Source organism: Nannobrachium achirus (assembly GCF_963921795.1).
Source record: "Nannobrachium achirus genome assembly, chromosome: 18".
Taxonomy (NCBI): domain Eukaryota; kingdom Metazoa; phylum Chordata; class Actinopteri; order Myctophiformes; family Myctophidae; genus Nannobrachium; species Nannobrachium achirus.
Genome location: NC_137825.1, coordinates 56,995,556 through 57,023,006, shown reverse-complemented (window position 1 = coordinate 57,023,006; position 27,451 = coordinate 56,995,556). Strand labels below are relative to the sequence as shown.

The 27,451-nt window shown below is 42.0% G+C and overlaps 3 protein-coding genes and 1 long non-coding RNA gene across 6 annotated transcripts in view; 1 reads left to right on the top strand and 3 right to left on the bottom strand.

Annotated features, from left to right (window-relative positions):
* tom1l2b (target of myb1 like 2 membrane trafficking protein b) overlaps window positions 1-463 on the bottom strand; it is a 37,518-nt gene extending 37,055 nt beyond the window's left edge. For all 3 annotated transcript variants that reach the window (XM_080747654.1, XM_080747656.1, XM_080747655.1), the window contains exon 1: window positions 380-463. In XM_080747654.1, the coding sequence (XP_080603780.1) occupies window positions 380-431 (52 nt within the window). In that variant the 5' untranslated portion in view covers window positions 432-463. The remainder of the gene's footprint in view (window positions 1-379) is intronic.
* Window positions 1-27,451, bottom strand: part of LOC308303313 — a 468,570-nt gene that overhangs the window by 37,055 nt on the left and 404,064 nt on the right. The gene's annotated exons all lie outside the window — the stretch shown is intronic.
* atpaf2 (ATP synthase mitochondrial F1 complex assembly factor 2) lies at window positions 1,973-8,705 on the bottom strand. Its single transcript, XM_080747805.1, has 8 exons — window positions 8,321-8,705; window positions 8,164-8,208; window positions 7,658-7,806; window positions 7,370-7,467; window positions 5,191-5,271; window positions 3,813-3,925; window positions 3,526-3,641; window positions 1,973-2,548 (listed from the first exon to the last, which is right to left on the bottom strand). The coding sequence occupies exons 1-8, from the start codon at window positions 8,439-8,441 to the stop codon at window positions 2,411-2,413; spliced, it is 861 nt and encodes a 286-aa protein (XP_080603931.1). The 5' UTR covers window positions 8,442-8,705; the 3' UTR covers window positions 1,973-2,410.
* Window positions 9,545-15,628, top strand: LOC308303441 (glucose-induced degradation protein 4 homolog). Its single transcript, XM_080747806.1, has 6 exons — window positions 9,545-9,955; window positions 10,335-10,394; window positions 11,386-11,493; window positions 12,086-12,187; window positions 12,872-13,002; window positions 13,985-15,628. The coding sequence occupies exons 1-6, from the start codon at window positions 9,626-9,628 to the stop codon at window positions 14,046-14,048; spliced, it is 795 nt and encodes a 264-aa protein (XP_080603932.1). The 5' UTR covers window positions 9,545-9,625; the 3' UTR covers window positions 14,049-15,628.

Genomic DNA, 27,451 nt, shown 5'->3' with positions numbered 1-27,451 from the left:
ATGTCATATGACTTATCTGGAACGCTATCTACATATTGTTGCTAACTAGCTTGGCTAACGTTTGCGCAGCTGTCATCCAGCGCAGCAGTTTGCTTTTGGGTGGATGCGTTTGGATTGATTACAGAGGACATATACGTTAACTGACTGACTAATGCCAGGAAACAACTCGTCAGTCTGATCGTTATGAACTATAATATGAGCTCGATGACAGATGTTACGTTAGCAAGTATAGCTGGGAGGCTAACCGTGGCTCGCCAGTTGGGACACAACTCATTGACACAGTTAAAACACCATGGCAACCAAGTTATAGGCTACACATTACCATGTAGATTATGTTCAGCGGCGTTCAATAGAATGTATGAAGTTGCGAGATACATACCAATGCAATGCCCCACCGGGGTACTGTAAGGATTTCCCAAAAGGAACTCCATCTTGCTCGACAACAAACAAGTCAATCCATGGGATGATTCTTTGGGAAGTGCACGGCTCGCTCCGCCCACCAAACCACGTCATTGGCCAATGGATCCTGACTCTGCACGTGATTGGATAGCTGAGGAAACCCATCATGCGAGTCTGGCCATGGTAAATAAATGGCATCAAAGGATATTAGAAGAATTAGATCAATAGAAACTCCACGCCAACGCCCCCCCCCCGTTTCCTTTTATTTATTTTAATAAACGAACAGCATGTTTTTTGAATGATTGATTGAATGCTTTATTTGCAGTTCGCATAGGAAAAGACATGACGGTACAATTCGGATACAATGTCTACTAATAGGATTTAAACCCAAGAAAGCACATATGGCTTGTTCACATTGGGGTCCTTTGTACTCAGTTCATTCATGTAATATGGGGATACTCCAATTCATCAATGTTGTATTTTATCTTTGCTAGTCAAACCTGATATTTGGAACTTTCTGGTCTGCAGACATTACATTTATTACTCAATTCATGTGTGTACCACACTGGCACCAACTTTGTAACCTATAGGCCTACAATGGCTGAGACGTTTGAGATAAAACTGTGCATCCTTTATGTCAGGATATTACATTTCAATGTCAATGTATTTTCAGGCCAATTAGGCCCTTAGTTGAGATGATGCAGGGACCCCCACAGCCTTTTCATAGATTCCATATACCATAGTTTCATTGACAGCACAATCATCAGTGTATTTTGGATTCATGTCAATTTTTTTTTTCAGATATTTAACCACTTGAGCCGTCATTACCTAAAACTTGACCTTTCACTCTGTGCTTAGTGTGCTCTTTTTCCGCTCTACACCAAACCTCTTTGCCAAAAATAGCCGATCTACAAGCTCGCAACGCCTCGCAGCGCAAGGCGTTGTGAGCTTGCAGATCTGCTATTTTTGGCTAAAGTTCTCAGAATATGGACACTATGGTTCAAGTGGTTAAAATGAAAAAGAAGAAAAAAACTTTCACTCAAAGATTTGGAGGACCCCCTGTAGTAACTCTGAGTACTCCCTAGGGGTCCCAGACCCCCTGTTGAAGACCCATGATGTAGAGTACCTGATGAAAAGTAAGCTCACACACAGTGTATGGACTGAATACTTTCTCCTCACATCAGCACCTTCAGTTTGCATGAGATAATTGCATCTTTTGGAATGATAAAACACTGAGAAATCCAAGATTGCAGTACACAGTACAATGAACCAAATGTGAAAGGAACGAGTGCATCTCGCCATTCCTACATGTCTCCTTTCCGACATGTCTCCATTCCGACACTAACCCTATCTCTTACCCTAACCCTAACCTCTATCGAAGTGTTGCCACTCCGACAATAAGAAGTCACTGTCGGAGTGGCGACATGTCAGAATGGAGAGCGCCCCCCGAAAGGAACACATATTTCTCATCTACTGAGGTATGACTATTAGTAGGACTTCTTTTAACAGTAATCAATACATTGGCGTTAGATACTGTATTAAAATGTCATACGTTGTTTACAGTATTGAGACATGTCACGGAATTATCATTCCAACCTCAAGTGTTATCACTGTTCCCATAAACATGCTGTGTCAAAAATACCACAGATAACAGAGAACTGATTCACAGCTAAATGGCTAAATGGTTTATAGAGATGTCTCAGTTGGTGGCTTCCACATGTCGTCCGTTCTGCAGATAAAATACAATATCTGGGGTTTTCTGGGGTGATGATAAATTATGTTTTTAACATTGTGAAGAATGGCTGTTAGAGTGCGGTCCAGGACAGATGAGTTTTGTAAGAGAGAAATCAGAGTTGTTTTTTTCTTTAATCTTTTATATTCCATGGATGTGAGTTGGTAAACACTGTACAAAAGCAATGACACCACCGAGCATGTTTCTTACAGAAGATCGTTTCCTCGGGTACCACTACTATATTTTACACACTGCACTAACTGGGTTTTTTCACCCCGCTCAGTCCTGTAGGAGTTTTCGTTTGACAGAGGAACTCTCAGATGCAAGTTGAACAAACAAAGCTCCAGCAGCAGTCCGCGCCCTCAGCTCGTACATGTCATAGTCATGGGCATACTCTACGTTTCCCCAATGCTGGATCTGTATAGGGAACACAGCACATTGGAACTAAATATACAGAACAGAGGATTCTTTTAATTTCTCCAAACAAATTAATATGCATAATCAACATTGTACTTTATTAACAGTTATTTGAAGGACAACTTTTTTTTTACAACAAGGGTTGATACTTTAGATTGTAATTAGAGAAAAGAAAAAGTGAGTGTTTAAATGTTTTCATTTGCTTCGTTCTATTGTTTTATCACGTTTACCGCACCAAAATGTGGGGCATGCGTACGCATGGGGGCATGCCTACAAGTGGCAAAATATGTATTTTTAGACCCAATAAGCCAGCGGTTTCTTTATTGATATTTACAGTAACACTTCTAGCCCCCATAAGTCACATCCAACCATGAAAGGTTGCGTTGTATCTTGGGAATGGGCTTATTCTGTGTAAAATGACATATTTAGCCACTTGTACGCATGCCCCCAACCACTGAAATAAGAATATCTATTCTAAAACAATAGACAGTAATAATTTTAACACTCATCTTTTATATTCTTAAATTACAATCTAAAATATGAACCCTTGTTGTAAAAAACTAAAGTTGTCCTTTAAGCTAGCATGTAGAACAACATGGACTTCAATTTTGGGGGAACAAATATAAGTTTATATTGTATATCAATTGACACACACACACACACACACACACACACACACACACACACACACACACACACACACACACACACACACACACACACACACACACACACACACACACACACACACACACACACACACACACACACACACACACACACACACACACACAGCTGTTTGATGCAAAAATAGTGGGAATCAGTCTAGCCAACGCAGAGTACGTGGTACAGCATCAGCGAGTCATGTTAACCTGGAGCAAAGACCCCAAATGATGGTAAATAATAGGCTTATAACACACATTAAGTAAATATGAAACGTAACACAGGTATCTTAGTTCATGACACTATTCTGCTACCTGGTATTCCTCCTCTAGCCTGGAAAGCAGCACAGCCTCTTCCACAGTTAGATGTCTGTCAACCAACCCCAAGGCCAGCACCACTGACTTTAGCTGGGTAATCACAAACTCAAGACCTAAAAAAGAAAATAAAATATAAAAAGATATTCTCCTTTAAAAACACATCCTTTACTCAATATGGGTGTCAACCCTCCAGATTGACTCAAGTATGACACAAAGGTTATCTCATCTTGTATTCCAACCAGGTCTGTATTTTTTATCTGGCCATAATTTCTCAGATGTTTTACCTGTTAAGGACCAGAAGTTGTAAGATTTGAGGTGCTGTTGGAATAGGTCCTTGGTCCTCTCGGGAATCTCGGGGCCTAATATGTTAGACGAGGAGCCGATGACAACATCATATCTGCAGTTGAATTGTGAAAGACAGACGGAGAGCTGTTATTACATCCTGCCTTGTCTTCTTTATTGTTCTGCATTCAATCCAGCATCAATATACAGTATTATATTAGATTAGATTATATTATTTGATGATGATTATAGTCTTTACTAATGTTTCTTATGATGTTTTGTAGTGGAAGCTAAAAGTAGATAATATGTCAATGTAAGTTCTGCAGTGAGCCAACATGCCTCATGGACTGTTAGGATGGACATATGACAGACATGAGATGGATACGTGATACAAACAAAACTAAAATTAAACTACATTGAGTAATTACAAGTTGACCAATAAGTCCCTCCCCTAGAACACAGCCTGGCCAATGATACCTTAGCAACCATTATACTGTTTCAACTCCAAAGATCATATGTATATAGTACATGGGGGTTACATGGGGTTAATTCATTCATATTTCCAAAACTAAATAAAACAGCCAAATGTCTCCTCTGGACCAAGCATTGTGCCTGGCCATAAAATCAGGTCAATGAGGAGACAGCCCCAGGCTAGTGAAATCAAAAATAGGTTTTTCACACTTTTAGAGCATATCTGTAGTGATAATATGGCCATACCTAACGCTGGATGTATTGAGTATTTGTGTATTATAATGACACAATTAGAGCCCTAAGCCCAGCCCCTAAACAGAAACGTCTTGCGTGATGACGAATATCAAGAAAATGTATAATTCACGAGGTCAGAATGACTGACAGGTGTCTGTGTCAATAAACATCATCTACTTTAACTTCAGCGACTCCCCGCAAGCCGCTGGTTCGCGTGTCTCCCCCCTTCCCCCGCCTCCCCGTTCGTCCTCCCCGCACAGCAGAGCCAGTCCGTTGCACTGGCTTGCCTCTGGTCCAGCCAATCACAAGCCGCGGCTGACATCTGACGATGTCCTATGAACACAAATTTGTTTCCGTAGCCGCTGCTTTGTCAGTCTTAAGCACGACGCTGTGATACTGAGCGCCGATCGTCAGCCCGCCAGTCTTTACATATTAATGTCTTCAATGAGTTATGGCCTGCCTACTTTCTGACCGTCAAATCATTCCTTTCTGGACCGTTTCAGGAGGAACTGCGTCACTATAAGGAAGTGGATTGAGTGGAAAACTTGGTCTCATTTCGGCTTTAAATTGACAAAGCAGGTGCCTGAAAGCATCAAGGGGGCACAACAATACTATTAATATGCATTCACCAAAGCAGAACTTTTCTAGTCATACTGTACTGTATATGCAACTGACCGGTTTTCAATCCAGTGCAGCACAGGGTCCCACTCGTTGTTCTGTAGCTCAACCAAACCTGGAGGCTCATCTACTCTGTAACTACAAAGAAATAAAGTATTAATTCCAAACACTGCAAGCGCACAAAATGATCAGTCAGGCAATGATACGGAGGGGACATGACTCCTGCTGCTGTGCGCTTTGAGTAAATAAGGAAGTGATCTGCGGTGGAAAACGAGTGATAAATCATAGCGATTTTATAATTATAATGGATGAGCCTATAACAAACCAGTTCACATGAACAATACCGATATCAAATAAGATATCTGAAAGGCTACATATATTTTATATACAATTAAAATGTCATGAGCCACAAGCCATGTTTCCATAAACGTATTCGAATTAGGGAAGCGAATGATCAGAAATGCGTATTAAGACAAAGCTAATTTAGCCTGTTTCCATTAAACTGATGAAATGCGATTCTTGGGAGATCCTGCCTGGGTCCGTCTGACCGACGTGCTGTAAATACTTCCCGCGGGCTTGCACACAGTGCACAGAGCTGGGATATGGGGCTGATTTTTTTTCAGACCGAGAGACGTGAGCACTGCTGGGATTCGCACACTCATCCCGACCCAGAGCCGGTCGCGACGCACCGCCGCGGAGAAAGTGCGCCCGGCGGGGCCACAGAGCAAGTGACCCCGGCCGGGGCGCCCCCGAGCCGAGGCGGCCTGCCCGCCGCCAGGTTGAGTCCTCCTCCGGGCAGACATCATCCTGCAGCGTCGCAGATGCGAGCTTGTAGATCGGCCACTTTTGGCACGCGCAACACGGTGTGATGACGAAGGGTCACTCTGTGTGTAAACCGGTTTGTTTTGTGGGCTAACGCTATACAATGGACGTTAATTAAAAGGCGGGGGAAAGTGTTATAGAAGGACGATATGGACCAGAACGTCATAATTTATTCACATTTATTGTCTGACCCGTTTCCATTCACAAATGCGCATTTAGTTTATTCGATAAAGCCTCAAAATCGACCTCCTCCAAGAGGATTTTTTTTTTTTGTGCGGATAATGAAAGTTTATTCGCCTTTTGAAGTGTTTCCATAAAAAGATTTTGCGAAAAAGCCTTTAAGGAGTAGTTCACCCCCAAAATGATTTTTTTTCTATTGATTAGTCACGCCTTGGAGACTAGAGTTCAATAATATCTTTAGTTTTTTGTCGCATTCCTAAGACAAAAATGTGATAACAATACATTTACCCCCATTCGTTCCGGATGGGAAAGAAAAAAAAACGTGTCCCCATCCGGAATCAATGGGGGTAAATTTACTCGAATCAAATTTTTGTCTTAGGAATGTGACAAAAAACAAAAAGTATTATTGAACTCTAGTATCCATGGCGTGACTAATCAATAGAAAAAAAAAGTCATTTTGGGGGTGAACTACTCCTTTAAATGCGCATTATGAGGCTTTATGGAAACGCCACTACATGTCCCACGTCATTTTGTATTCAAAACGGACTACAATTTGGCCGGAACTACCAACCGGAATCAGTTTTAACCTGGTTTTGCGCATGCGCTAACTAGGATAAAACTGATTCCGGTCGGTAGTTCCGGCCAAAGTGTAGTCCGTTTTGAATACAAAATGACATAAGATATCATCCGGTCTAGACCGGATCAGACGACCTGTTTAGTAAACGAATACCAGGCTTTCTCTCAGGAAAGCCTGGTGAGGCGAGGTTACAGGGGCGCTATCCCAGGCTTTTCTCTTTGAAATGCCTGGATCCCGAGGCTAGGAGGACAGTAACTTGATGTGTCTCTCTACCTCTGCATTCCGTGTGTGTACATTATTATGCTTTTCCCTTTCTTTGTGACATTCAGTATGTTGGCGAGGGCTGGCATCTCTCTCTCATGCCATGCAAGTGCACATGCTTGAAGGGCGTCATAAGTGTTTACTATGCTGGTAATCAGATGTGAGCTAATGTAACGGTGTCACTCTCCCGTGCACGTGCACATGAGCGCCCATCATATCGTGGGTACCACAGTCTCTCTACACAACACAGTGGAAGTAACAGCTGAACATCTGTCCTCGTCATTAAAGCAACAACATTCAGGTTATTTATTTTGTTGGAATTGAACATCTAATCCTGCAAATGTGTACGACACAGAGTTTAGGACAGCAAAAGCAAGAAAATAAACTATAGCATACCAGACAGTATCAGTTTCTAAGAACTTGAGGGCAGCATTGATCATTTGGTCCTCGTTGCGTTCAGTTGGATTGTCCAGCGCTGTGTTACACAGAGTGGTCTGAAATAAAACATTACAATTTGAAAGAACTTGCTCACACACACACACACACACACACACACACACACACACACACACACACACACACACACACACACACACACACACACACACACACACACACACACACACACACACACACACACACACAACAACACCTAGTGCAGTGTTAAAAAGCCAATGGTTGTACCATGTGCATGGTGTAGAACTTCAGTGTGTCCTTCTGAGCATCCCATTCTGTTGCTACAGCAATGGCCAGAGGTTCATTTGGCACAGTGAACAGCTTCCCTCCTGGCGTTTTCAGTTTCCTGCGGTCCAGGTTGATCTCGTACAGGCCACCTAGACAAATAGTAATGTAAATGTTAAAACCTAGAAAATCATTACAGTACTTCAATGTTACTAACTGTATGACTTGCAGTCAGTTTAACAGGGAGGGCTCTGGTGCCCACTCTGTCTTGGTGCCCAGATTTCCCTAGTGCCCACTCTTCCACGTTTTACCTATAGTGCCTAGAATGTTTTGGTGCCATGTACGCTTCCTGTGACCTGTCATATAGTATATATATATATATATATATATATATATATATATATATATATATATATATATATATATATATATTCTTTTTTTTTCTTTTTTTTGCTAAAAACACACACACACACACACACACACACACACACACACCGCACCAAACGTACCTTCTCCTTGTGATATGCTGACATCTTCGTAAAATTTCCTCCTCTCTGCAATGGAATGGCAGACAGATTGTCACAAAACGTTGATGCATTGCAAACAAGACAAGAGCTGCATGTGTGCATTTTAATGCATTTGTGGTGGCATCTGGCATTCCCTTACCTGTAAGAGCGCTAGAATATGGATTGCACCTCAAAGAAATAAGTGACACCTGACCAGGGCGCACATTTCGAGGTGAAATGGCATGTCTCAAAGTGGCCAGTCTCACAATACCTTTCAACATTGTAGTGCAATAAGGATATGCATACAAAAACACGTAGAATTTTCGGATATTATTCCCCTAAAGACCTGGGGCCACCAATGATAGCAATCGAGAAGCTGTATAGGCTAACCTATGTGCTATATGCATGATCTACTATAATCTCTTATTAAAAATAACTGAGGATCGGACTAACGCTAACGCAACCCGATACAAGCCAGACTAACAGTCTCCATTCATTTGCGTCCACACGCCCATGCAACTTTCAAAAACAACTTCAGTATTTCCAAACCGTGCGCGTTTGACCTTCCGCGTGTTTGACAGCTGGTTATTTATTTATTTTGTAACATTTGAATTGACGCTGGGAAGTGTAGTTTTATCACTGGCTCTTCTCGGTCATTAAAGAGGACGTCTCTGTCGGAGAAAAACTACATTTCTGAACGTCCCACAAAGACTTCCGCGAAACGAGCCAATGGCCGCTGAGTTCTTAGGCCAGTGGAACCCACGGGCTAATGAGAGAGGCGGATGCTGCCAGTGGTGGAAAAAGTACTCACATTTCATTACTCAAAGTAAAAGTATCAATGCTGTAATGTAGAAATACTCTGTTAATACAAGCAAGAGTCCAGAATTCAAAATGTATTTGAGTGAAAGTAGAAAAGTATTGGTATGAAAGTGTACTTGTCTAAAGTAAAAGGACATGGTACTCATTTTGTGCATAATGTAGCCTACCATTTCACTAGTTCAAAATGTATAAATAATCTAATCTTTTGAAAATAGCAGATCTCCAAGCTCACAATGCTTCGCATCGCGACGCTTTGTGAGCTTGTAGATCTGCTATTTTCAAATGGCCGAAATATAAATAATAGGAGTAGGACTGAAGTGGCTAATGTGTTTTGTAATAATAATAATATTCAAATCTACAGTTAATAATAATCCAAATCTACAGTTTTCATAGTAGTGGAGTAAAAGTACAATATTTCCCCCTGAGATTTATGTGGAATAAAATAACTGAAAATGTGAATCCTCCAGTCAAGTAAAAAAAAAAAGAAAAAAAACCTTAAGTAACAGTAGGCTACTTAAGTAAATGTACTCCGTTACTTTACACACCACTGGCTGCTGCCAATGGCGCCGCGTCGAAGTCCACATAGTTCTGTGGGAGAGCGGGGCGCCTGGCTCGCTAGACAGTAAACAGGTCTGGAGCGATCTGGATGTCGGTGGACTGCCTCGGTCGCGCTCTCTCTAGACGGCCCGCGCACAGTTCGTCGCCCGGACGGCCACTGACCCGCGGTCGGTCGGCGTGGAGGAGGAGGAACGCCCGCGATCGTCCGATCAGAGGAGCCATGCCTGTCCCTGCCAGATACCTCAGCAGCAACACCCCCGCCATGGCCTTCCCGTCCTCGGCCTCGCTTCTCGTCCCGCTGCCGCCGATCAACACCCAGCAGCCGGGCGTCGCCACCTCGCTCCTGTACAGCGGCTCCAGGTTCCGAGGCCACCAGAAAAGCAAAGGGAATTCCTACGACGTGGAGGTCGTTTTGCAGGTGAAGTGTGTTTTTCTTTTTTCTTTTTTAATGGACGTGTTTTTGTAGAACGGGGCTGTCAGCTGATCTTTTTTTTTTTGTACTGATCTGTCAGTCATATGATTGACAGCTGAGCGCAGGGGTTACAGCTGCTAACATTTTAGCCCAGTTTGTTGTTGACGTGATGAATTCTGCGTTGTATAGTTTCTTCATCTGACTGGTCAAATAATTGTAGATTGTAGCTGTTAATCGTTGAACCCACATGCAATAGCTGTCATACAGAAAGTCGATTAAAAAAGCGGATTGAAACGCCTGTGAATGTGTTGTGTAGCCTGCACACTCTGAACACTCAACATCAAGATTATCATGTTTATTGTGTTCTTTTTTCCCTCCTTTTAAGCATGTAACAATGGAAGATTCGTACTTGTGTGGCTACCTGAAGATAAAAGGATTAACTGAGGTGAGAAGAGCATCCCTGTATTTCTCTCACATCACCATTGTGTCATGTATTTGTATCCCATACTGTGAAAACCATGTACAGTATAGTCTATGTACTGCTTCCAGATCCTCCTGTCACAGACCGATACAATCTGGCCTATGCTAATGCAAGAGGGGGAGGTGGCACCCAACAACAATGGTTGTTTACATAGTTCAAAAATTGCTTCACTGCCACTGGTGGTGTTTGTTTAGAATTAGATTTCAAAAGAAAGATACCAAAGCACATTGATTTGCAGATGGAACTGGTGCTCACTCACAGGATGGCCGTTCAGTACGAAGGCCTGTGTAGGGGTGGGCAATATGGAAAAATACAATATCACAATATTTTTCCAAGTTGTATCAGTGTATCACGATACATGATCTTATCACGATTCTTTTACATGTTGGTTTTTATGGCTATTTCTCAAGTTACAGTACATCCACCTACAGTAGCTGTACAAGGTAACACAAACTAAAAGAAAAAGGAGTAACGGACCATTTAGACTGGTCTAAATGGTCTGTTACTCCTTAATTTTCCCTCAAAGTGGGGTACAGGAACTAAATTGACCCTTGCAAGTACAGTATGTAACTCTTGACAGTATACAAATGAAACCAAATGGACCCCCATGGGTCCATTTTGTTCCATTTGTATACTGTCAGAGTTAAGGGATTATTGATGATGTACTGACATATTATCTTGTTTATTATTGTGATGTTATCTGCTTATTGTAAGTCGCTTTGGATTAAAAGCGTCTGCTAAATGCCTAAACTGTAAACTGTAAGGGGAGACCTTGACATCTTATTGTATCACGATATATACGATATCTCTGAAAAGGCATATCGTGGAGACATTGTATCGTCTCAACGATATTTATCACCATATCGCCCACCCCTAGGGCCTGCCACCACATTTAGGCCATTTACCACAAATGTTTTTCTTTCTTTTTTCTTCTTCTTCTTCTTCTCACATGCAGGAATACCCAACTCTCACCACGTTCTTTGCCGGGGAGATCATCAGCAGGAAAAGGCCCTTCCTGACCAGGAAGTGGGATGCAGATGAAGATGTGGATCGAAAGCACTGGGTAATGCTTAACGTTGTTTATATCAAATATTATACTTTAAGCCATTAAGACAAGGCCTTTAGACTTTAACCGCTCTAGCCTTTAACCATTACATTATGCTTTAGCTATAAAAGAAAATGGCAGATATACAGCATGCTGGCCTGGGTGCTTGTAGATCTGCTATTTTTGAAAAAATTATTTTGGGGGTCCTTGATATGAAAATGTTTGAGAACCACTGAACCTTTCTAAAACCTTAGAAGGATTTAGAAGACATTTATAGAATCGGGTCAATATATTCAAAGACTTGCACAAATTGTCATGATTTAAAAAAAAATAGCAGATCTACAAGCTAATGGTGCAGCCGCACTATGAGCTGAAGTTTATGTTGTAGCCATGTTGTGTGCTTGGCACAACGGCAAGGCAGTGTCACAATTTAAAGGGTTCAAGTCTCGCTCTTGATTTGTGTCATGATCATATACAGTATATCATCCTTCCTTTGTAATACTTTGATAGTTTCTTTGGGCAGAGCTACCCTAAAATGGTCTTTTCATAAATGATTCCGCTCGGATGACACCAGAATATTTGTCTCAATTGATTTGTGTGTTGGATTCAGGGCAAGTTCCAGGCATTCTACCAGTATGCAAAGACATTCAACTCGGACGACTTTGACTACGAGGAGTTGAAGAACTCAGACTATATCTTCATGAGATGGAAAGTAAGGGTTTGCCATCACAAAGGCTCCATCTTGAATATCCCTAATCATAACTGTCTGTCTAATTGTGTCAGAACATGTTGGTTGGACCTGTTTTACAGAGAAATCAGTGAGCGTTATGTTATGTAATGTGTAGTTGCAATAAAGGACTATAGGTTTCTTAACTACAGCAAAGTCTTAACTACAGCAAAGTAGGAATGGGACGATAATCGCTATTATCGTTTATCGTGATAAAAGAAAACGCTCACAATAATCTTTCACTTTTATCGTGAAATTATCTTCTGTCATGCACTGGGACCAAGTCACCTTTTATTTGCTGAACTGCATCTCTGGTACCATTTAAACCCTCTATAATTGGTAAAACGGACCTGGAAATAACACTTGACACAGTATTTTTTTCCCCCTCTCACTACCAAATCTCTTGCCAAAAAATAGCCGATCTACAAGCTCACAACGCGGCTCACTGTGAGCTTGTAGATCTGCTATCTTCTTGCAAACGTTTCGCCCCAGGATAAAGGATGTTGGGGATATTTTTATTATCGCCACGCGGTGATATCGTACATCGCAACTTTTTTTCGGTCACAATAATCGCGACATGAAATGTTCATATCGTCCCATCCCTAACTGTATGTAGTTCATGCATTTCTATGTTAAGCAAACTGAATTGTACCTTCTTCATCCGTTCAGGAACAGTTCCTGGTCCCTGACCACACAATCAAAGACATCAGTGGGGCTTCCTTTGCCGGATTTTACTACATTTGCTTCCAGAAATCTACAGCAACAATCGAGGGCTATTACTACCACAGAAGCTCTGAATGGTAAGGGAACCGACCGCAGTTTAGTTGTGTTTTTGTCGTGGAAATGACTCATAAGTTAATACTGAATGGTGTACGTACATTACAGCTGTGTGCTGCAATTACGATCGGGCCGAGGAAGCAGCAGAGAACCTTGTTAAAGAAGCAAGTTCCTCTGCTGAGGGAATATGAGGGTCAGAATGCTAGTCCATTGGCTACATCATGAGCTGGAATGCATCTTTAGCTTAACCTAACATCCAATTAAACCAAACGGGAACACACAAGACACACACACACACACACACACACACACATACATCTTATATCGTTGTTGTCGGTGGAAATCTCCTACGTTTCAAAGGGAGAAAAGTTTCAAACGTTCTTTCGCAAAGTAAAGCCCTGCTTCGTCATACAAGGCCGTCGCACAAAAGTAGTGAAAACAGCTGATCTACAAGCACAGAACGCCTCACAGTGCGAGGCGTTGTGTGCTTGTAGATCGGCTGTTTTCACTAGTTTAAATCATTTTTAAAATGATAAATGCAAAACGAACGGTTTTCACCCGACAACGACGATATACATGTATATGTATGTGGTGCACAGGGGACCAAGAAGGGCAAAAAGAGAGGTAAATGTGCAGTTTCTTTCTGTCGTTTAGTGGTGGCCAGCTTGTGTAAGTACAGTCATGAGTAGGTGGTTAACCCATTTAGAACGGGTACACATTTTGTGTATCATTATTTCATGCTTTAACTATTGAAAAATAGCAGATATACAAGCTCACAGCGAGTGCCGCGCTGCGAGCTCGTAGATCTGCTATTTTTGAAAAGTCGTGAACATTAGAATTTTGACCCGATTCTATAAGTGTCTTTTGAATCCTTCTAATTCTAGGCCTAAATGGGTTAATATTCCCCCAAAATGCGACACTCTCTCAGCCTATTATCGTCCATCTTTGTAGTTTCCGTTTTCTCTTTTCCGCCTCCTCCTAACGCACGCTCTCCTCTCTGCCCAGGTACCAGTCACTGAACCTCACACACGTCCCCGAACACAGCGCAGCAATCTATGAGTTCCGGTGACCCCGGCATCGTGGCTCTGTTGGTGAGAACCAGGACTTGAGGCAGAGCTGTGTGGCCTGCAGATGCTACTGTTGGACTAGGGATATGCTTTTCTTTTGTTTCTTTTTTTTTTGTTTTGTTTTTGAGGGTGGGAGAGGGCTTTGTTGGAAAGGACTCTTAAAAATGTATACGAGATAACAAGTGGATGTGCCTGTTGAAAACTGGTCACCCAAGGAGATGAACTCAGGCTGGATCGGTGGATGGACAAACAAGAGGACGAACGAGGAAGATTTTGGATTTTATGGAAAGGCAGATTGGTATGTGTAATGGAGACATGGCATGGGAGGAGAATGCCAGCCCCCAGGATGGAGCTTGTAAAGCTATAATCAATAGCAGTGACCGAGTTTGGTTTATAAAGTATACTCTTTATTACTTTTATTTGTTTTAATGTCTGGTTTTCCTTCACTCTGCTGCTTGAGACGGTGTTTTTGGACACTTTATCTGTAAGGTCGGGGATCCCCCCCCCCCCCCCCCCCCCCTTTTTGCTACTAGGGAGTTTTCTGCTTTGATCCAACTCGGAGCATGAGGCATCATATTTGACTGCCACTGGACAAGGATTCCCTTTCAGGAGTCTACTCTTGTCAACACAAGTTGGATCTCTAAGGAGGCCGTATAAATCTGCGACCGTGTGGAAGAAGTAAAGAAAATGTATCGATGTTTGAGCTGAGTTCAGGATTGGGGCTTTTCACGATTGAAAGCTTTAATGACTTCATAAGCTAGAGTGACAGTATTCTTCTTTCTTTTTTTAAGCTAAGCTGGCTCTCAGCCCACCTTAAAAAGAGATTTTCTACTTATTACTTACTTCATTGTGTGATATAAATTCTGTGTCACGATTAAGGCTGCGAAGCGAGTAACACGAAAAGAAAAGGAATCTTTGCTCTGTTAACAAATTGCTTGGGAGATTATTATTATTACAAGTAACTGCTGTGGATTTGTGCTATTGGGGTCCGTCTGCACAAAGCATGGTTAATGTTACCATTGCTACCGTTCAGCGCTTTCAACTCTCATAGCCACAACCTCACTGGTTCTTAATGTTGCATCTGGAAAGTGTTGGCTTGTCTGCATTGCCAGATGGGCTCTCGGCGAGCCAAAGCAATCATCACAGTATTCAAAATAAATTTTAAGTAGTGTTTTTTGACCCAGGTCTGCAAACAACATTGAAGCTTTTTTATTACATTTTCAATCATTTCACTCCCCCCCTCCCCCTCCATCATGTCACCTTTACGTGTCTTTAACTATGCAACATTGTCAACGTAGCACTCTCCAAACTTCAACCGTGGGTTTTTAGAGACAAACATTTTATTCTATCCTTATAGTATATTAAAAAGAAAGTCTATCTTCGTGAAAAGAAATATTTTTGTCAAAATTGCCTTTTGAAACCACTCTTCCCCCTTCATTTGTGTTCCACTTTCCATGTGACGGTGCCATCATCTTTTTAAAGCTTATCAGAATTGTATTATAACGGGTCAGATGTGTGAAAATAGGGCTGGACATGACTGATGGTGTGGCTGTGAGAAAATGATTAAAAAACAACATATCAAAACACCCATCACTGTGTAACACTTGTATGTTGTGTCACCACTGTACATGAATGTGCAAATCATAATTTAATAAGATTACCACCATGGTAGTAAAATGGACAGGAAACTCTTGTTTCTGACATTCAAAATGTCTGTGATTTAATCTTTATCAGCCTTAACATGGTTTAGACTTTAAGAGAATGCACAGCTACTGTACCTGTCTACTTATATGGGAGATAATCTTACCAGCCAACAGCAGAACCTTTTGCTGTTATTATTTTCCTTTCATTCAGAAATGCAGTACATGAAGTAGTTGAGATGAATACATTAATTTCTACATCTAAATCTGTTTATCTTTGTGCCAGTTGTGCTGACCATATCAATACGTCAGTGGTGGTTAAAACCGCAGACGTACATATCACTTCATTCTTACGTACACAAATATTCAGCATTTTTCACTATTATATAACCCTTATGAACAGGCATTGTGCTAGACATCCACAGTATACTGTAGGTCTTGTGACAGATCATTCAGGAATGACTACATGGAAACAACTGGTTCTTCTCATTCCGAGCTCAACACTGCCCTCTAGTGAGTACAGCTACTTGCTCTAACATGAATTCATCTCACATGTAATAGACTAGGTACACAAATAAAATAAGTGTTATTTGGTCAATGGGTGGCAAATGTTGCAATGTTAAATAGTTCATACAGATCCATCTAAAGAAATATATATTGTGTAAAAGTACATTTTCTTGAAACGTTCATACAGTACATTTCTTGAAACTTTCACAATATTCTACATACATTGCACATTCAGTGAATTATGGGCAAAAGCCCATATTTCAAAATATTACACAAGACCACTCAAAACAAGTCAATGCCAACCTTCTGAAGTCAGAGTTGCTTGAAGTCCAGTGGGATATGTCCACAGTCAGTTATGATTTGGGGTGATATGGCATCTGCAATGCTTTTTTACACAATATTCTAATTCTTTTAGATGGATTTGTATTTCTTTTTGACTAGACGTTCTGAAATAGAATGTTACAAACAGATATCATCTCAAAACCTAATATTTCTTCCCCACACGACTAACATCTGACTGGTGTTAGTAACTGATGACCCCAGTAGATGAGAAGATAACATTACTGTTGTGCTGAGAACTTCAGACACTATATGTCTAGATATGAAGCGCAATAATTAAATAATAGCAGCATGATTGAATGGATTATACTGTACAACATTCAGTGCATAGCTGTAATTAGTTGATGCATTTATGATCTCATATCATTCCTTGTTCACAAGCAATCGTGATGAATGTGTTTATAGTTGCGCAGTATGGAACAACTTGGCTGCATCTCCATTTTAAGGGACAAACATGAGTTTGAAACTTTCTGATCATCAAAAGAAAGTTATTCCAAATTCCAAAACACCAAATTCTAAGACATCATTGTATGAGGTACATTGATCTTGCTATGCTGTTAGCTTAGATATTACAATATTCTGCACTACCCATCAAACACACACACACGCACGCGCGCGCACGCGCACACACACACACAAGCACACACACACACACACACATTACAAATTAAAGTTGAGCATTTACCACAGAACTATCCAGAACAGGGGCTATCAAATGAACAAGCTAATGAACATGTATTCTGTTCGTATACAGTATCTGTATACAGTATATACACAGTATATAGTACATAATCAGGGCTTCCAACAAAAAAACTAAAGGAATGGTCCCTCATAATGTGCATGATCTTTATCGAACTGAAATTATTATTTATCTCAAGAAAAAATGCATGGTGAGCTATAACAATATACCGACTCTTTCTCTGAAACAGGAAATGGGATCTATTTGCAGTGTAGCTTATAAACATTTCCAACAAAGCTAAACTCAGTATTATCACAAGGGTGGGTGACCAACTACCCCAACCCAACCAGACAAACATGACATTATGACACAGGCATGCATGCTGAAAAGTCCTTCCCTGTCCCAGTGGCGTCAGTTCAGCAAAAGCTAGGGTATGGCAAAGATATCCTCATGGAAGTCCTCATGGAAAATAGGCATTACATTTTGGATAAGACGGTTCTATTGTGAAAATAGCAGATCTACATGCTCACAACGCCTCGCAGCGCGAGGCGTTGTGAGCATGTAGATCGGCTATTTTCACAATGTCTGAAAAAAAATACTTTTGTCAGTTTTTGAGCGGTGGTCACACCGTCTCCATAGCGTGGCCGTGTGTGTAGGTATGTGGGTGGGTATGTGGGTGGGTATGTGGGTATGTGGGTGGGTCTGTGGGTCTGTATGTAGCCTCATGTGGTGTAGTACCTTTTATGACCTCACATGTTAAGGGAGGGGCGCTGTTTTCAGGCCAGGCCAGGCACACACACACACGCACACACACACACACACAGGGGGGAAGGGGGGGAGGGGGGGGGGGGGGGGGGGGGGGGTTGGTGGGTAAACCACCGCTCAGTTCACACGGGTGTGATTTTTTACACAGGTTTCTACGGTTTCTTGGGCTGGATATGGCAGCCTGGAATGGTTTTTCAAGTGCAGCTAAACTTAGCATGTTAGTAAATGTGCCACAATTAACAATAATGCATTGCACCTGTGCAGCTGACCTGCGGAACCTGGTAATATACCATTTTGTCAAGCTGGGGAGAATATAATTATAATACCTTGTTAAAGTGACCATTATGTTCAAATTTTCATTTGTAGTTATTTTACTGTAATTTAGCAACACAATAACCAGCACAGATAGACAAAGGGACATTCATGGATTTATATTTAATAGTAACATTTATTTTCCCCCCTGGACCCAGGGTATGGCAGCTGCATACCCCTACCATACCCAATTGACGCCCCTGCCCTGTCCACTGACACTACTGTACATAAGCTCGCACCTGAGGGGTCTCACTTTCCCCAGTAACCCATGCAACCAAGACATAGTCCCAGTCCTCCCAGATCATTATTTCATTAATAATGTATTCAGATCTATTTAGTTTCTAGCTTCACCCAGCTGATAGCTGCCCAAATGGTCAGACTTGAGTGTAGGGGGGATCAGTGCAGGGGCGTCACACCAAATTCTGGGCCCTGGGTACAAGGATTCACTGCGGGCCCCCCATGAATGTTAACTATTGAAAAATAGCAGATATACAAGCTCACAGCGCGGCACCGAGTGCCGCGCTGCAAGCTTGTATATCTGCAATTTTTGAAAAATCGTGAAAATGTGTGCAAGAAACCTATGTCAAGGACCCCCAAGATGATATGTATTTGGCCACGGACCCCGATCTCAAAATATTTAGTTCCAGGGACCCCCAGAAGCAAAATTTGAGTTAGAAATGTTCGCTTAAAAAATACATGTATTCAAAGATTTTCACACATTTTCACAACTTTTCAAAAATAGCAGATCTACAAGCTCGCAGCGCGGCACTCGGTGCCGCGCTGTGAGCTTGTATATCTGTTATTTTTCAATAGATAAAGTTATTAGGGCCCCTCCACCACCTTGGGCCCCAGTAACTCAGTCCTACTTTCCTACCCCTTGTGACGCCCCTGGATCAGTGTCTTGCTCAGCAATACATTGCCTGGGCTGGGAATTGACCCTGCAGCCTTTCTGCCTCTGGCAGTCCCCAGCCTCAGTGAGAGCTCACCATGTTAGTACACAAGTGTCTCGTAGTGGCTTTTGTAGCTGTGCGAAGTACGAAGTCTAACCTGTGCAACATGAGGTCCACTGGGTCTGCAGACAGTTCTCGACCGATCAGGTTAACTGGGGTATAAAATACAAAGATTCATGGACTGCAGTCCGTCATGCCAGCAGGTTCTGGGGCAAGTGGAGGTTCCTCTGCCGGTAGTCAGAGGGAATAACTAGAACTGCACTCTGTTGAGGTGCCAACTTGCCAGCAGAGCGTGCCATGAGGGGTGCTCACCGCTGGCATCTCCACTGGTGACGCCAGTGACATCACCAATGGCATCACCAGGAATGCTGGTCCCTCATTGGATGTTAATGATGACATTGCCAGAAATGCTGGTCCCTGACAGGCTTAAACACACACAGCTACCGGTATACCTACCGTACATACCGGTACCTACCTACCTACTTACGCAGCCAAACACAGTACTTGCGCGCTCTGCTGGCGCAATCAATGAGCTGGGTAGCCAGGTGTAAACGAAAGGGACACCGAATGTCGACAACAACACGTTCCAGAGGGGCCCTCACCCGGTACTGACGCATGATGTTAGCACTGGGTAGGAGCTTTCTGGGCGGTGCAGCAGTCACACTTATGGATGAACAGTTCCACATCTCGTCAACAATTTCAGCTAAATGTGCCCCACGGGTCATTATCGATTACTGATGTATTATTGATTTCAGCTGTTCCAATTTTAAATAGGCAAGTTTACATGATCCGTTTTAATTACTGCAATACATTGTATTAAAATGTATTGTCTTTTTTTATGTTCAATTCCAAACACTGAATACAAAAATGTTTAATATCCCTTTATTATTACATTACTATAGTGGGCTGTGAGTGATTGGGTTTAGTTTAGTTTATTAGCACTTTGTAAAAAAAAAAAAATTATAATATTGTGCAAGAAAAGGAAGAAGCCAATTTAGAAGCCTTTCCAAAGTTTCCATAAGGGGACTAGCAGTGCGAATTGCACAGAAAAAGAAAAAGACAGAAAAACTAATTAAGAATTAGACATCAGAACTAAATCATATAGACGTGAAGAAGAAATAATATATTCTTCTTACATATTGACCATAAGACATTAGAGAAAAGATTCTGATAATTACGTTTCTGAGAGAGTCAGGATCTTTTTTTTAGGTATACAAACATAGTATACAAAAATGCCAACCAAGTTTTATTTGTACTATCATATATAAAACTAAGGTTTTGATACAGAAAATGTTATATATGTATCATCCATAATATTCAAGTTTGTAACATCTAACCATACCAAGGCCTGCAGTAAGAGGAAAATAGACAGGTGGTTTCCCTGATAACATTTGTACCCTCTTGAACCACTGCCTTCCTGGAAAGGTCCATAGAATTATTGTATCTACTGCGGTAAGTACACAAATCACATTTTCCTTTTGTACCTTGTGTAGGTCTAACTATCCACTGTAGTTCTCAGAAGTCTCTACCACGCCTTTCTCCACAACTTCCCCCTATAAGCGCAATTATGGGAAAGCTTTTACCTCAAGGTAAATAAAGAATAGCACCCAATAGCAGTGGTTCTCCACTGGTTCTCTGGATCAGGGCAGTTACAGTATGAAAATATGAAAGTGTTTGTGGCGCACCCATCTGACCACTTGCTGTGTTACAGTAAGTGGTTTTATTGATAAATGTCTGACTAAAACTAACACTGAAACTAATCAAAAACTAAACTAGTAATAAGCCTTTTTGAATTATTAACTAAACCTAACCCTCTTTGAAAACAAATTGTAACAAAACTGAAATTGAAAATGAAAGGTCAAAATGAAATAAAAATAAATTAGTTCTGTGGTAATAATTGCCCAGGGGAGTTTTGGTCGCTGCACAGGACACTTACTGCCGGTAAGCGTCCTCATGTGACGTCATTAAAATAGCCCACGTTTCCCTGAGGGAAAGAAAATCACCATTACAACATTGGTGTTGCCTAAAGTGCACTTAAGGCTACTCAAACTGTTGGGAAAATCTGGTGCATGCTGTCCTAATAATACGACTGACTTCCACCGGCAATATAAATAGGGCACGGTCTGACTTACTGTAAAGGGCACAAATAAATGAAGCTATTTCCTGTTGGCAGACCAATAAAAGCGGACCACGCCCTTAGTGGTACAGAAGCGAGAATGCAGATTGTGTGCATATGTTTCAACTTACCGGTACCTAGTACAATATTAATGCCAGGTATTAGGTAGTGCCACTAAATATGCCTTTACGCTATACTGCCTGTTAAATTAAGATGAATGACTTTCAAGCCATGTTCAAATATCCACCTGTTTCCGCAAGACTTTACTGTAGCATTATCTGCGGGACACTTCCGGTTAACAGCAGATATACAAGCTCACGTCGCGTCGCAGATGCAACCGTTGTGAGCTTGTAGATCACACCCGGCTGCGACGCCGGAAATGCCGCTCGCTTCTGCGCAATGCACGATGGGATGTTGGAAAGTTGTGGATAAATACAACAGAAAACATTATTTTGACAGACAGGTGGGAAGAGAGGGTTCACCCTTTCCCACCTCAACAACAACCGGGTTTAACACGTTAAGCTGTTGTTTGGTGACTAAAGCCTTAACGCTAAAGTCCCCAAAAGTCTTGCTGTAAAACTCGCTGACTTGGCATTGAAACCTGCAGTGTGTGCCTGGGCCCTGGACTTCTTGTGGCGCAAAGTCTCACTTGTAAGTGACCCTCTTGAATTTAAACTTTAACACGTACAGGTTCAATGAACAGGTGGCTGGACCAGTCTTTCTGACTCACAGTGCCATGGAAAGTCCTGACTCTTCCAGCATGCAGAATAATATCCATTGTTCATTGTTCTACCGAGATATAGGGGAACATCCTTTTTTTACTTCAAACATGTCTCCATAAAAAGTAGTGACGCCGGATGGACCAGACTTCTTGCCTGCGTGTGTTTCTTTGAGTATCTCTGCACATCTACGACTATAATGTGGGAATGTTTGTGGGAAGATGAGTGAGTGAGTTAGAGGTCCACCCACAACTGCTTATACCGGTATTCATGCTCAAAGGGCCATGCACGGTCGGACATACACGCACGCACACAGTTTTGTGTGTGTTGTCAGAATATTGGTAAAGCTGTCAGCGTAAAGTTTGTTGTAGCATCGTTGGATGGCAGAAATGACTAGTTGCAATAGCAATGTTATGTTCTTCATAATCAAGGACCAATTTTAGTTATACTGTAGGACGCCAATTTCAATATTATGCAAGAAGTTACTTTTTTGGCCTATACTGGTGGTGTGCAAGTGCAATAAATATGACACTGATTGGTCTCGTAGTTGAGATTAACTGTCTGGACACACACACAGACGGGCTGATGCATACTCCACTTTTAGAGTTGAATTTATTTCGGTTCGGTTCGAGGAGGAGTCACAAAATCTCGGCAGCACAGAACAGCCTAATTAATGATGGTACACGCCCCCCCGAACCTCTGACGTCATATTGTAGTTTAGGTAGAGCCGAACCGAAATAAATTCGACTCTAAAAATGGAGTACGCATAGGCCCAAAGATGGAGCAAAGCAATAACCTTTGGCCCCTGACCTGGTGGAGAACAGAGCCAAACAATCTAGAGTCTAGAGTAGCAAAAGTGTACATACCGGTACAGTAGAGGCTACTTTATTTATTAGCTAGCCAATGAATATGCATCATAATGATTAATATGCCATTAAAAGGCCTAACGAAATATAGCAAGTTAACACTTCTGGCCTAAAACTCAGCCCAAAACGACTTAGCCTTTGTATTGAATGAGAGCATTTTAATAAATGAAATGAATGTAGGCATGAAAAAGTGTCCTTTCTGTATGAATGTGTCTGTATAGGTGCAGTGCACGTGCCTGGCCCTGCATGCGTCAAGGTTTAGTCATGTGTGTGCACGTGGGACACAGCACGTTTTCCTCTTCCCGTTCTTTTGTATCAATAAATGCCAAATATGCAGAGTCGTTATCCTCGAGTTGGGTCTGGGAAGCCACATCTGAACTAAATATTACGTTCAGGTGTTGAAATCAGCTATTGCACCTCACATTAGCTTGACATTTCTGACCTTCTGCAGCACAATGCTCTGTGTGTACATGCACTCAAATCCTGAGCATTCATCTACCCACCCACACAGGTAAAACTTTACTCTCAGTTAAATTTACGCTCACAATTTTTCTCTCTCTGTGTGTGTGCTTGATCAAATCCTGGCATTGCTTCAGACGGAGGCTACACGCCCCCATGCCTTCAGATGGATGCATGGGATAACCCCTCTTACTATTACTCTGCCACCACTTTGAAGACACACCTGGATGCCCCCTTCGCACGTGCTCACGTGTGCACACACGTGCGCACACGCACGCACACACACACACACACACACACACACACACACACACACACACACACACACACATACACACACACACACATACCTCTCCACGCCAGTCCATGATAAGGGATATTGCGTGCAGATGACAGGTGTGAAGTGACCGCACGTGAAACAAAGTTTCAGTTTGGGGTTTAGGATGTTGAGAAGGGTGAGGATTAGCCTTTTTTTAGGGAGCCAAGCTGTAGGCACCCAATTGTATCTGTTAGTTTTATTATTATTATTTTTAATGTCAGGCATATCAGCCTTGATGCTATTTATGAAAATCTTCAGAATAAAGAAACAAATGTTATTCCAATCGACCCGGGGGGGCACCATAGCAATCGATTGAATATGCAAACTTTGAATCGTAATTTCTCCTGCCCTATTTGACCTACAAACATTTATTTTCACACAGGTCTATGCCTCTCCTCCTGAAGAACACATTTGCCAGTCGGAGATGGGGCGTGGCCATTGCAGAATGCTGTTGAGCTATGGCATATTCTATTCTTTCATAATTTTTCTGGTAGCCTACATCAAATGGACAAGACCAGACAAAGTTGTAATGCAAACATAATATGAGCGTTGCATGGTACATGCACTGAGCAGGTTCAGTGCAGTTGCTGTTGGCAGACCATTGGTCGGCCTCTGCTCAACATTTCAATTTTCAACCAATCACGTATCGCTTCACTTATAGACCATCCTATTTAAATCGAGGTAATTCAAAAGTAGGTACGTCATTTTCGCTATCAAGCATTTCCTGCTGGCAGATTCGTCGCACTGGGAGGCAAACTGCAGCCGGGTCTTCGGTGGAATACATTGGAGTCCGTGTTCTATCCGTCTGTCTTTCAATGTTATATGAGATACATAAAGTGTGGTTCCTGTGGAAATAAGCCTCGGCTTTCTAGGATCTCCTTTTAGTTGACCTCTTGTACTAGTGATTAGTCATGAAACTGTACTTTTTTCTATTGCAAACTTCCAATAAATTCTTCAATCAATCAATCAATGAGGGCCAGGTCAGCTCATTGTTCTACCGAGCTATGGGTACATCATTTTTTTTACGTCAAACACAGGGACGTGCTGGGCCCCTGATTCAGCCCGGGAAAAAGAGAGTTGCAGAGGCCCTCATTGCGCGCTATAGAGAGAGATCTCTCTCTATAGCGCTGCTGCTACTCAAAGATTTGCCATTTCAGATCATGAAAAGTGACAAGCCAGTGGAGCCAATTACATGAGTTATATTTCGTCGTTGTACGTCCAAAACCGCTTGTTTTGTATTTATCATTTTATAAATGATTTAAACTAGTGAAAACAGCCGATCTACAAGCACACAACGCCTCGCGGTGCGAGGCGTTGTGTGCTTGTAGATCGGCTGTTTTCACTACTTTTGTGCGACGGCCTTGTATGATGAAGCAGGGCTTTGCTTTGCGAAAAAAAATTACAAATTTAAAACTTGGAGATACAAGGTTTCATCATAAAATAATCTGTAGCACCAGCTCGAAATGTTCTTTTTGGAGGCATATTGACTTGCTCATGAATCAAGTACAGGCAGCCAGGTTTAAAGTGAAGTTTGGGATTATGAGGAAGGAGGAAGGGGAGCGCATATTAAAATAATAATTCTAGTTTTTGGATAGGGGATACATGACAATGTAATATGTTTAAAAAATATCTTCTTCCTGTGATGTGGGCCCCTTATTGGTTGTGGCCCTAAGCGGACGCTTATGTTGCTTATGCCAGGAACCGGCCCTGGGCCCATGGACCGACCGCACTCTTCTTTCATAGCCTTGATTTAAATGGGAACTTTGCATTGCTCATTCCTAGCTGTCTGTGCTGCTGCCGCTTGCTACTACTGCAGCTTTTACCTTGCTGCTCAACCTCCACCACCCCAGCTACCACCAGCTGTTGTTTAAGATCTGCTTTTATGTACTATGGTGGATTCGGAAGGCCCCTATTGATAGGGGACATGTAGTGTGCTCCCTCAGAGTACCTAACAGTGGATCCATTCATCAAACAAATGTTATATATGCATTAAAATATGTATCCATCCCTGTCTCTCTGAATGAAATGAGGGTTTTTCCAAACCCCTTGTAATCAACAGCATCTGTGTTCCCCGCCTGAAAGGGCACGTGCATTTTGCGGCATATCTTTCTCCAAGCCTTCCATATGTGTGTGTGTGTGTGTGTGTGTGTGTGTGTGTGTGTGTGTGTGTGTGTGTGTGTGTGTGTGTGTGTGTGTGTGTGTGACTGTGTGTGGGCGTGCGTGCGCGTGTGAGAGTGTCCCATATAATGTAGCCTAGATATATGCATATAAGCAGTTCCGGGCAGTGGACCTCTGACTCACTGTGTGTGTGTGTGTGTGTGAGTGTGTGAGTGTGTGTGTGTGTGTGTGTGTGTGTGTGTGTGTGTGTGTGTGTGTGTGTGTGTGTGTGTGTGTGTGTGTGTGTGCTCGTGCACGTGTGTGGCCAACAACAAGTGGCCTGACTCCGCCTCTAGCCCTGGGCTGGCCTAGCCTATATTTACAGTAGCCTCCCTACAGTCAGTCAGTCAGTCAGTCACTCTGCAGTCTGCTGGAGCAGAGGACAGCCTTTCATTGAGACAAGGGGAGTTACTGTACCACGAGCACAGCCATGGTTGACGTGCCGCGCCGTGTGGCCACCGCCCGCATCATTGGCATAATGCAACGGGATGCACCCAAACTAAAGGTATAGTAGTCCATCTATCTATCTATCTACCGGTATCTATCTATCTATCTATCTATCTCTCTATCTATCTATCTATCTATCTATCTATCTATCTATCTATATCAGGGGTGTCCAAAGTGTGGCCCTTGGGGCCAATTGCAGCCCCAAGACAAATGTTATTCGGCCCGCGGCCTCATTCCTAAATTGTATTATGAATGGCCCGCCAGCACCGTCGAACAAGAATATTTGATAGAATAATTTGTCAGGATTCCTTTTTCCCTGTTGTCTCTTTCTGAAGGGGTCAAAGAAAGGCTATTTTGTTGTAATTTTTACCTTGCATGTCTGGTTACATTTGGTAATGTGAGTTATTTGTTTTTTTAATTTTGTTCAAAGCACATGTGACAAAAGACCGTTGATATTAAATACTGATGTCCTGAGGTCCGACCGAAAGTCGGCCCTTGGGTGTTTTAATAGTTACTAATGTGGCCCCCTTTGAAAAAGTTTGGACACTCCTGATCTCTCTCTCTCTCTCTCTCTCTCTCTCTCTCTCTCTCTCTCTCTCTCTCTCTCTCTCTCTCTCTTTAGATATATATATATATATATATACATATATGCAATGCTTCCTTATTTTATTAATATTAATAGTTTACTGTTACTCCTGTAGATGTTCATGGTATCGGTGATATGGTCCAATGAGGGGGAAATGATTATCTACAGATTGTTCCAGGATTTTAAGAAATTTCATGTAAGTATCTAGAATTTCTTAGTTTTAGAGTAGCCTACTTCTCCACATGTGACCTTTTAATAGTCTCATATGGATATATGTATTTTCTTGACAGAGGCAGCTGAAACGAGGCTTAGCCTTTGTGGACCCTATTCAAGGAATCAAACGGAGGATCCCTAAATTTAGAAGTAAGTAGACATCCTCACAGTTGTGGATAAAGTAGCCCACTCAAGCCCAAATACTTGAGTCAAAGTAGCTAATACTAGGCTACTCCCGGCCAAACTACAAGAGAAACGTGCTCATTCAAATTCATACTTCGGTACTGAAGTAGGCCTACTTGTACAATATGTGCTTTTAAAAATATCCAAG